At 37.3% G+C, this 12,500-nt stretch overlaps 1 protein-coding gene across 3 annotated transcripts in view; it reads right to left on the reverse strand.

The window, feature by feature from the left end:
- Positions 1-7,481, reverse strand: part of LOC144960577 (uncharacterized) — a 33,795-nt gene extending 26,314 nt beyond the window's left edge. The window contains exons 1-2 of one of the 3 annotated variants that reach the window (XM_078893791.1): positions 7,349-7,481; positions 6,265-6,459 (exon numbers count right to left, since the gene is read on the reverse strand). In XM_078893791.1, the coding sequence (XP_078749917.1) occupies positions 6,265-6,298 (34 nt within the window). In that variant the 5' untranslated portion in view covers positions 6,299-6,459; positions 7,349-7,481. Of the gene's footprint in view, positions 1-6,264; positions 6,460-7,328 lie in introns of all 3 variants that reach the window. The other 2 variants (XM_078893792.1, XM_078893794.1) reach the window with 2 other exon arrangements.
- Positions 7,482-12,500: the final 5,019 nt, after the last annotated feature.

Genomic DNA, 12,500 nt, shown 5'->3' on the forward strand with positions numbered 1-12,500 from the left:
TGTAGATGGCAAGGAGGACATTTTTTTTTGGCATAGCTGTCCTTGGTAGATGGTTACGTTTTTGGATAGCGCTATGCGGCGACGTACACTTCTTTGCTGATCTGATAAGCCAAAAAGATTATAGGCCGACGTGCACTTATTTGTAGGTCTGATATCCCAATTTCTTATGGACTCATTGTTATAATGGAAATCTCAAAAAGATGACTCAGAATATTGTCCATTACAACAACGTTAAACTAGCCCCATAAGTGGGTTCGGATGTCAGACCTGCATGTATGTACACCTCGTTATATGCTCATTGTTGTAACGAAAATACTCTCAAAACAGTGTCCATAACAGCAATGCCCGATAATGCGTTCGGTTACTAGACCTGCAAAATATGTTCACGTAGGTCTGAGCGCATCTACAGTACAAACCGCTTAAAATCAATACTTTTAAAGTCAACTTCTGCGTATCGGGAACAACTCTAGTTGATCCCAAATTTTGTGTACTTTATCTAAGTGTGTTCCATTGATATTGGACAAAGTCAACTGTGTTTAAAGTCAACCAACCAATCTTTCTGGTCAGGTGGTGTTGGATTCACGAGGATTCCATTGTATCTTAAAAAGCGAGTTGAATTATTATTATTATCATCATCATCATCATCATCATCATCATCATCATCATCATCATCATCATCATCATCATCATCATCATCATCATCATTATTATTATTACTATTATTATTATTATTATTATTATTATTATTATAATAATAATAATAATAATAGTAATAATAATAATGATAATAATAATAATAATAATAATAATAATAATAATAATAATAATAATAATAATAATAATAATAATAATAATAATAATAATAATAATAATAATAATTATTATTATTATTATTATTATTATTATTATTATTATTATTATTAAATTTTTGGTTCTAACGAAGAACTAAATATAGGCCAGATCTTTCGTTCAATAAAGCATCTTGAAAACGAAGTGTTGGCGCCAGGGCAAGTATATAGATAGTATGCGCTTGGCCAAGAAGCTCATAACATTGCCATCCGGAAGTATAACGGAACAACACACAAAACTGTGTGTATCCATGAACGTTTATAGTCGGATTAATACAGTTCAGTGAGCATTACTCATAAACGCGGATGGCAAAAAAACAATAACAAAGACCTGAGTGACGTCATCTTCGAACTATCCATAGAGGGGTTTAAAGCTTTGTTTTAACCCACTATGGACACACTGGCAATGGGAGCGATCTATATTCATGTTTTCGTCAAACCGAGTCATTAATCACATGATTTGTTGTTGTCCAACGATTGGATATTTCTTAACAAATGTAAACCCGCTGCTTTGTTCATGAAAGTTGTAAACATAGCCATGTGTCAAGCTGAATAAAATGACCAATCATGATGTTAGATTAGATATTTCAAAAGCTGTGAACACTTTTCACTATGTAGGTCACTTTGAGCTCACTTTGCAATATTATGACCAATGGCCTCGAGCACATGGTAAGGTAATATAGATCATCCCCATTTGTAAATGTAGTTATAATGTCTACCGTGTTTTTATCACTGAAAACTAAGAATATTTTTCATTTCAAATTGGCAAGTCTGGTACTTATGCGATTTCAGGAAGCAGGAATCGCCCATCATTCTGTACCTTCTCTATTAGGTTTGAATTAACTCACTCAATCCTAGAGATGTTTGCTGCTTTCAAAACTAGAATTAAAAAAAAAAATTAAAAATGAGCATGTACATTGATAGTTTTATTCAACTGCCTTTAATATGTAAAAAATAAGAACAATAGCTTTGATACTACGCCTATAATTTGTCTCAGAATAATGTATTAAATAGGCAATAAATGTAATAAATGGGGTAAAAGTAACCCCGGGTATACTAAGGATATAGTCGGTGTTAGGGTTGAATGAGTTAACCAGTATATTTTTGACCAATCAAATCATGGAATTTGTGACACACCTTCACACGTACCCGGACAAACATAGTTGGTTGTTTATAAACAATGAAGTTAATGAATTCGACCTTTCTCTGATCATTGTTATTGTTTTTGTACCGCCGAATTGGTGACAAGTTATCACACGATATTCTCAATCATATTATAAAAGTTTATGCTTACACATAGTCTGTGTTGTTTTTTTAATTCATCAAGCAGTAGAACAGTGGGTATTTTACTTAGAAACATACCGTCGATATTAAAACATGTGTCCTTAGCTATGTTTACCAATCAGTATCATTGTTTACATTATGATGACTGTCCGAGAGGCGTGGTTATCTAAGTGTCTATAGATAGTTCGAAGATGACGTCACTCGGGCCTTTGTTATTGTTTTTGCCATCCGCGTTTGTGAGTTGTTCTCACTAAACTGTATTAACCAGACTATAAAAGTTCATGGTTACACAGAGTTTGTGTGTTGGTCCGTTATACTTCCGGATGGCAATGTTGTGAACTCCTTGGCCAAGCGCATTCTATCTATTCAAAGAATGTAATTTAGGTATTAGTTTGTGGTGTTTAATATCCCATTTTTATACGGTTGTGAAACGTGGACGCTTGACAAAGAACGTACGAGGAGGTTAGAGGCATTTGAGATGTGGGTGTATAGAAGAATGTTGAGGCTATCATGGACAGACAAGTATACGAACGAGGAAGTGTTGGAGAAGGTGAGAAAGGGAAGAATATGGATCGATACCATCAGAAAGAGGTAGTTGCGGTTTCTGGAACATGTGTGGAGAAGAGACGGCATAGAAACGTTGGTAGCATCTGGAATGATCGATGGAAAGAGAGCTAGAGGAAGACAAAGAATGACTTATTTAAATAACCTAAGAATGGCCAAATGTGATTTTAAAAGCAACACAGATTTCATGCGCACCGCAGAGGATCGTGATTCGTGGAGACAGCTGACCGGCAACGTGCTCAAGAGCACAAACACGATGGATGATGAATGAATATCCCATTTGAAATAAAACGATAGCCCTATAAAGATGTCACCAAAGGATTTGCTAGGATGTCAGGAAAACATGAAATATGTGCGTGCATTGAATTGTGGCCGTTTGTCTTGTTTCCACTGACGTGGCCTTAGTTTTCTCCCATAAATGTCTGAAATTTGTAAATGAAGACATTAAAGGGAATGAGATTAGCGGAAGAGTAGCGTCCCTTGATTGGAAGTCACGAGCGGAAAAAGTTATTAGAGAGAGAACGTCATGTTGGTTGCGCGGCATGAGACACTTCACCGAAAGCGAGGACGAGAGAGACGCATGCGCAAAACCCTTTTGACGTTCTCTCTGTCAGGTGACGTCCAATCAAGGGACGCTACTCTTCCGCTAATCTCATTCCCTATAGATATCTCCGTTAACATGATTGGCACGTGTGTGTGTTTTTTTTGGTTTTTTTTTTTTAGGGGGGGGGGGGGGGGTTCTTTTTGCTTCGCTTATTTATTTATTTATTTATTTATTTATTTATTTTTAACATGATTTATTCAGTTGTTGTTGAATGTTCTCTTAGGGCTCTGTTGGTTAGTGACAGGATTCACAAAGAAACCGATATGGGTCAAATAAATATGCATTTGTTGAGATGTCTTTTGACCACGGTTTCTACTCAGGAGAAGTGATTAGGTAGCTGGGTCTATTAGATTTGGCGTAGTGTATTTTGCGATTTACAAGCTTCCTCCTGTCCAAAGGGTAGCAAGAATTAATTGATCTTAAGCGTGTATTGCTACACGAAACGGAATCAACTCTGGCTGACGTCTGGGTTATTCCAGTCTTCCCTTGGAATATACCCTCGAGACAAAATGTTCCCTATGGGATGAATAAAGGGAATTTTATTTTACATTTCTATTTACATTCTCTGTGAAAAGTAAGTACCTAGTCGTTAACAGCGTTGTCTCTGCTCAGTAAAAAAAACCCCACATAATATCGCCTAACTTGTCATGTCTTTGTCTTACGTGTTAAAATGTTGCTGTTGGCTAGGGACTCCTTGTATAGCGTTTTGAGCACGTTTAGTGGATTTTGCGTTCTATAAATGCTAAGGTTTATTTATTTAAAACGTGCACCAAGATAACAATCATTACCAAACTTCCTGTAGTGGGTTCCATGGTAAGGCGCTTTATACATATTATCTCAATTGACTCAGGTGTAATAAATGAGCATAGGTTTTCTCCTCGATGTATAAGTAAATAGTCCTTCAGTACCATCAGGCCAATGGGACCGGAGGTTATCCTGGTTTATATAGCGTGAAAAGAGACAACATCAATTACTTTCTACCCTTCAAATAGGACGCTGGTCTATCGCAAAAAACTTTCCGCCATATATCTGACAGACCCAGCTACCCAACGCCCGCTACCTGAACAGGGGTTGGAGGTCGAAATTTTTTTTTCTAGTCTGGTTAATACAGTTTAGTGAGAATTACTCATAAACGCGGATGGCAAAAAAAAAAAAAAAAACAAAAACAAAGACCTGAGTGACGTCAATTTCATTCTCTCTATAGATTTCACAAAATACTTTTATAACAAAATAAACGATGCTTGATTGGCATCCATAGAGTTAACTCACTCAATCCTAGAGATTTTTGCTACTTTTCAAAATTGGAAAAAATGGATTAAAAATGAGCATGTACATAGATAGTTTTATTCAACTACCATTAACATGTAAAAGCTCAAAACATTAGCTTTGATACTACACCTATAATTTGTCTCAGAAATATGTAATGAATAGGCATGGGGTAAAAGTAACCCTGGGTAAACTACGGATATGGTCGTTATTAGGGTTGAACGAATTTAAATACCTTGTTGGCAACTTAAACTTGCTTTGGTTTCGATGATTACAAGAATGATTCAATTTACTGAACCAATGAGGCATTGTGGATTACATTGATCATTTGAAACTGGAAACGATCTAACTATTCATACATGTACTTTTCTTGTTTTATCAATGTATACACATTAGCAGGTTTGATAACCAAACAAAATAGATACCTATAGAAAGGGGACATAACCACGCCTCTCGGACAGTCGTCATAATGTAAACAATGGTCATGATTGGTAAACATGGCGAATGGGAGCGATCTATAGATAGTTCGAAGATGACGTCACTCAAGTCTTTGTTATTGTTTTTTGCCATCCGAGTTTATGAGTAATGCTCAGTGAACTGTATTAACCTGACTATAAACGTTCATGGATACACACAGTTTTGTGTGTTGGTCCGTTATACTTCCGGATGGCAATGTTATGAGCTTCTTAGCCAAGCGCATACTATCTATATTACATTTCCATGTACTCGAGGTCATTGGTCACATTGGAATATGTACTCAAAATGACCCACGTAGTGAAAAGTTCTCACATTTTGAGAAATATCCAACATCACAATTGGCCATTTTGCTCAGCGAACTCATGGTAAGTTTACAACTTTCTTAAACACAGCATCGTGTTAACATTTATTGAGAAATGTCCAATCTTTGTACAGCAACAAAGCATGTTGTCGATGACAAGGTTGGACGAAAAAATGAATATAGATAGAATGCGCTTGGCCAAGGAGTTCACAACATTGCCATCCGGAAGTATAACGGACCAACACACAAACTCTGTGTAACCATGAACTTTTATAGTCTTGTTAAGACAGTTTAGTGAGAACAACTCACAAACGCGGATGGCAAAAACAATAACAAAGGCCTGAGTGACGTCATCTTCGAACTATCTATAGAACCAGGACAGACAACGATGTGTAAACTTAAACGTTTATAATATGATCGAGAAAATCGTGTGATAACAAGTCACCCATTTGGTGGTCTAACAATAACAATGATCGAGAGAGAGAGAGAGAGAGAGAGAGAGAGAGAGAGAGAGAGAGAGGGAGGGAGAAGAGAGAGAGAGAGAGAGGGAAGAGAGAGAGAGAGAGAGAGAGAGGGGAGAGAGAGAGAGAGAGCAAAAGAAAGAGAGAGAGCAAGAATCACAGTTTTAATTGTATTTCTTGACAACAATTATCCATACCAGAGGCTTTCAATAAGTTATTTAAAATCTGAAAATGATATAATAAAACTATATAGCTAATGATTTGTCAAAACAAGAAAACAAAAACAAACAACAGAATCTGTGAATACATAAATGGCTATATAAATATATAAATGAATGCATAAATATATAAACGAATGAATAGATAAATAAACAAGGATATGAATGATTAAATTATATAATTTAAATAAATAGATTCAATTGTGATTAATAAAAAAAAGAAATGCAACGAAAAACTCACAGCCGAGTACGAAAAGTGCCGCTAGAACTTTCATGGTGGTGACGACTGTGGTATTTGCTGTTCAAATATGTTTCTTGGTTTCTGGAGTCTTCTTTCAGCTTTCTGGTTCTAATTGGGCTCCAAGGGGGATTAATCCTGATTCACTAAGTCACTTTTCTAAAATAAAAAATTAAGGTGGATGTATCGTAGATCCCCCTGGAAAAAAGAAAGAATTTTTTTTTTAGAATATGGTAAAAGATATGAAATTATGATACAATATTTTACTCTTGCTTTTTGGAATTCCGGACGTGTTCCCTATTGCTGGGCGAGCTTGCGAGTGTGTGTTGTGAACAAAGGGCTTGATAAATAAATAAAAACCTTATATTATTTATATTGGTATTTAATATCTGATATATTATAATCATCACGATGTCTAATCAATCCCATAATACACCCAAACCATCTTCATGTCAATTGTAAATACCATGCAAAATTTGGTGACGATTGGTCCAGTGGTTTCGGAGCCTTAGTGTTACAAACCAATCCAATTTGCCAAATATAATATGTGACCCTTTGTCTCAAAACCGTATTATGTCGGGATGGGCCATATGCTAAAAAATCAAAGTATAGTTAAAGTTGTCAAAAATAGAAAACGTTGGTATTTAACACAGTAAAATATGATATTCCTTCTCCTCTATAAAGCATATAAACTCAACTTATGCATGATATTTCTGGATATAAATTCCATTTTCAGCAATCCTAAATGGTACAAGTCAAAATTTTGCGAGCCAGATAAAAGCACAGACAGAAATTAAAAAAGAGGAAAATTTATATTTCATTTGATACTAAAATATTTCTAAAGCTAGTCTTCTTGAGGAGATTTAAAAAAAAAATTGTGAAGATCTAATCCATAACGATTTTCAAAAGGGCAGTAAAGAGTAAAATATTTTCAAGGCCTAAAATTACAATATTTTTCCCCTCATAATAATTATAGACATTAAGAATATTATAACACCTTGGATGAGGCGTTACAAAATAATGTAACAAAAAAAAAAACAAACAAAAGAAACAATGCAAAAACAAACCTAAATAATTCTCGACTTACTTTCCTATCTCCTTTCTCACAATAATATACGTTTGTATATATAAAAAAATATCCACGTATAGTTTTTATACGTGTTTTCCTCAAAACTCCTGGTCCGTGACTGACCGGCCTCTCAAACTGTCTCCACAGACTCTACAAAAAACCGTCCCACAATTCCTTGGTGATGGCGGTTGGCGTCTGCCAAATCCCTTCCCATCATTCCGTGTCGCGGCGTGCGATCCCAGCATTATCCGGCTTCTCTATCCCAGCAGCTGTCTTGTGAAATTTTTTTTTGTTTTGGCGAGGGGGGGGGGGGGGGGCACAGACTAGGAACCCTCCACTATCGTGGGGGGGGGGGGAGAGGGGAGAGAGAGAGGATGAGAGAGAGAAGAGAGAGAGAGAGAAGAGAGAGAGAGAAGAGAGAGAGAGAGAGAAGAGAGAGAGGAGAGAGAGAGAGAGAGGAGGAGGAGAGAGAGGGGGGGGGGGGGGGGGGGAAGGGGTCTTTAACCACCTCTGGCAGTTATGCAAAACTTTCTTGTCAATTATAAAACATTTCTGTCTGAGGAAGACAAAATTATTGTCATATAGAGCTATTGATAATATGCGTTTAGGTAAAATACCCACAACATCCATCAGCCGGATAAAAGGTTCCAATACACAAAGCTATGAGTAGGATTGAACATTTATAGTCTGATTAATATAATTCAGTGAGAATCAATCACGAAAATGGTTGTCTAAAAGCAAAAACAAATAGCTGGATGATGTCGATTGTGTCCCTTCTGTAACCCAAACACCCTCCTGAACCAATCAAATGTTGCGTCTATCTTCAGTTGCAAAAGGTAGGATTATCAAAATATCGATGGTCGGCCGATCAAACCTCTGAAGTCTAAATACGAGCTTTGCGCACCATGTTTTATTTATTTATTTAAAAAACAAACAAAAAAACAAGAAACAAAACAAAGCAAAACAAACCAAAGGCAAAAAAACAAACAAACAAAAAAACAAAAAAACAAACAAACAAAAAAAAAAAAAACAAAAAAAACAAAAAAAAAAAAAAAACAACAACAAAACAAAACAAAAAATCCCTCCCCTCCCAAAAAGAAACAAAAACCAAAAAAAAAAAACAAACAAACAAACAAACAAACAAACTGCACAAAATTATAAGCAATAAGCAAAAAAGACCCACAACCTCCCCCCCCCTCTCCCCACAAAAACAAAAAGAAAAACAAAAACAAATCCTATCTATCTAATAATAAATGATAAAAACTAGGTACACATATTAAAAGGTCTGATCGTCAACCGCAACTATGGTTTGCATTATCATTGTTGTAATGGACAACATTATGCGTTGGTTTGAGAGTCGTTCTGTTACAACGATGAGCCCATTACAATTGGATTCAGTCGTCTGATGTCACGCCACCCGGCAACGGCGGCCATCTTGGTTCTAAACAAAGAAAATCATTACTTTTTATTCTTCATGCTGGCTAGAACTTTTCATATGCCTTGTGATCAGAATGTGTAAAAGTCAAAACATGAACAAATTTATGTTTTTTTCCCTCTGGATACGCTTTTATGCTCGCCGGAGAAATATTTCATACGGCGTCCGCCATTGTTCAGATAGTTTAGAGCCAGTGTTACTAAGTTACCATGCGTCATTAGGAAGGAAGTGACGTTACGACTGTTGAAGCGTATTTGGGTTATCAGACCTGTAATATATGTATACGTCGGATAAAAGCTATTGAATGCTACTGAACTTTATATCATATTAACATTTCATTCCCAGTTTGAAAAGATAATACGCATTGTTTTCAAAATCACTCATGGTAGGTAAGTTGATAGATTTTGCTCTGCACAAACAAAATCTAACCTCCTCCTCCTCTTCCTCCTCCACTTCTTCTTCTTCTTCCTCCTCCTCCTCTTCTTCTTCTTCTTCCTCCTCCTCCTCCTCTTCCTCCTCCTCCTCCTCCTCCTCCTCCTCATCTTCCTCCTCCTTTCCTCCCTCCCTCCCTCTTTCCTCATCCTCCTTCTCCCACCCCTCCCTCTTCTTCCTTTCCTCCTCCTCCTCTTTCTTCTCCTCCTCCTCTTCTTCCTCCTCTCCTCCTCCTCTTCCTTCCTCCTCCTCCTCCTCTCCTCCTCTCTCCTCCTCCTCCTCCTCCTCCTCCTCTTCCCCTCTCCTCCTCCTCCTCTTCCTCCTCTCTCCTCCTCCTCCTCTCCTCCTCCTCCTCCCCTCCTCTCTCTCTCTCCTCCTCCTCTCCTCTCCTCCTCCTCCTCCTCTTCCTCCTCCTCCTCTTCTCCCCTCTCTCCCCTACTCCTCCTCCCTCCTCCTCCTTCTCCACCCTCCTTCCTCTCCACCTCCTCACCCTCTTCTCTCTCCCTCCTTCTCCACCTCCTCCTCCCCCCCTCCACCTCCTCCTCCTCTACTCTCCTCCACCTCACTTCCTCTTCTCCCATCCCCTTCATGTTATACTCCGTCATCATTTCCTTTCCAACAAAACAAAGACATCACAACGCACAATGCACAAACATGCAATAAACAAAAAAAGAGGAGAAAACTACCCCCCCCCCCCCCCCCCCCCCCCCAAAAAAAAAAAAAAAAAAAAAAAAAAAAACTAACCCAAAAAAAAAAAAAAAAACACAACGAAAAAAACAAAAACAAAAAACCCCCAACAAAATACTAGAAAAGAAACCAATCAAGAACAAAAAAAAAAAAAAAAAACCAGCAACCCCCCCCCCCCCCCCACACACACACACAAAAACAAACCTAAAACATAAACACTCATGAAATAAATAACAAAAAAGAGAAAGAAAAAGAGAAGAGAGGAAGAATGTACATCAAGGGTGTATAATTTGAAGAAGTGCCATGCACTGATCCTGTTACTATAAATAGTAAGACGGGTCACACTTTTGCGACAGCCCGTCACCATGAGATCAAAGTCACACACACACACACACACACACACACACACACACACACACACACACACACACACACGTCTTTTGGTTACCTGTACTTTTATTGCTTGCCACCAATATATTTCCTCTTCCTCTTTTCCTCTTCATATCTCCCCCCCCCCCCCCCCCCCCCCCCCCCCCCCCCCCCCCCCCAACCTCCCCTCCCCCTTGTATCCTTTTCCCCGGCCCCCAAGCTTCTTTTTCTTTCTTTCTATCTTATTTCGTATCCTTCTTTTCTCAATCTACCTCTAAATACCCCCCCCCCCCCTTTTTTTTTTACTTCCTTGTGTTTGTTTGTGTCTACAGAGCATCTTGCGATATCATAGTTTTCCGTTTCCATTTCACCAACAACAACAAAAAATCACACACACACACACAAAAAAAAAAAACAACAACAAAAAAAAAACAAAAACAAAAAACAACAACAAACAAACAAACAATTAAAAGAAAAAAAAAACATATAACAAAAAAAAAAAAAAAACACACACAAAAAAAAAAAACAAAAAAAAAAAAAAACCCAAAACCAAAACAAAACAATCTCACAACCCCTGAATGACGAATGTACCCCCGATATTCAGAGCATCTCACCAGGCTCTGCCTAAAATTATTGAAAATAGCGCAACAAGGAGAAGGAAGAAGAACGAGAAAAAGGTATTAAACATGCTGAGAGAATAAATTTATATTATAGATAGTATGTGTTTGGCTAAGAAGCTCACAACATTGCCATCCGGAAGTATAACGGACCAACACACAAAACTGTGTGTAACCATGAACGTTTATAGTCCGGTTAATACAGTTCAGTGAGCATTACTCATAAACGCGGATGGCAAAAAACAATAACAAAGACCAGAGTGACGTCATCTTCATTCTATCTATAGACAGGATCGGCCTTGAATGGAACACCTTTTTTACGAAAAAGCCTTCGACTGCAACGAATGGAGGTAAATAGTAGCTTAAATCGATAACTGTTCCCCAAACGTCAATCAAGCATAGGATAGGATAGATAGCGTGTAACGGCATGACAACATAAGGTGTAAATCCTAAAGTAGAAACACGTAATCTATATATAGAAGGAACGAAATTGACGTCACTCAGTTCTTTGTTTGTTTGTTTTTTTTTTTTTTTTTGTTTTTTTTTTTCAGACTATAAACGTTCAAGGTTACACATAGTTTTGTCTGTCGTTGGTACGTTATATATCCAGTTGGTGGATTTTGTGAGTATTTTACCTATACTAAGAGGTATCAATAGGAAAGACACTTTGGCGACCTTGCAGTTGTTTATAGTTCAGTTGCATAGCTGCAAAACGCGTTCCTCCTTCTCCTCACCACCAAATGTTATGTGTGACCCATCGCCTCAAAACGATGTTATGTGGAGGTGAACCATATGTGACCCATCGTCTCAAAACGGTATTATATCGGAACGAGCCATATGCCTAAAAGCCGAATTAAATGTTAAACTGGTCAAAAATATAAATTGTTGGCATTAGCACCCCAAAATGTGGTATCCATTTTCCTCAACAAAACATACAAACTCAACACAAGTCTGATATTTCTGGCTATAAATTCAACTTTCAACATCTTAACCATCCCGACTTAATACTGTTTTGAGGCGAAGGGTCACATATGTCAAAAAGTGATTTTAAAATTAATGGGAACAGAATTGTTAAATTATTTAATCTTTTTTTTTTTTACTTAAAGAAGTTGTCCTTATTTGTTTGACAATAAATCATTTTTTTAAACATCCAAATCAAACCAACACAATACCATTTCGAGGTGGCAGGTCACATTTTCGATAGTAAGTATAATTTTTATTTTTCAATTTACGTTGAACGAAAAGTATGAATGGAGTAGTTTTCCCTTAAATATCTCGACCTCGAAAAATTCCGATAAAAACAATCGTATCAACTATATCTAATAATTTCGTTTGAGGGGCAAAACTCCCTTCACCCACCAGGACGAACCGCCGCTGACTATAAGAAAATCAATATAATAATATCATTCCGTCTAAAGTCAGAACTGACTTCACTTGTCTATTAATGTGTGTAAAGTGCCTTCCACAAGGACACACTCCAAAAAAAAAAAAAAGAAAAAAAAAAAAGAGAGAAAGGTCTCAGATTGTCTTACCAATTTTATCAGTTATCCGGCCATTGACCAAGATGGATACCGCTTGACGTCGTTAGAAGCAGATGAAAGATGACGAAAACGTAGTACAAACATACGTT

The sequence above is a fragment of the Berghia stephanieae genome, chromosome 15 (assembly GCF_034508935.2).
Source record: "Berghia stephanieae isolate SIO BIC M18660-M18661 chromosome 15, UCSD_Bste_1.3, whole genome shotgun sequence".
NCBI lineage: Eukaryota > Metazoa > Mollusca > Gastropoda > Nudibranchia > Aeolidiidae > Berghia > Berghia stephanieae.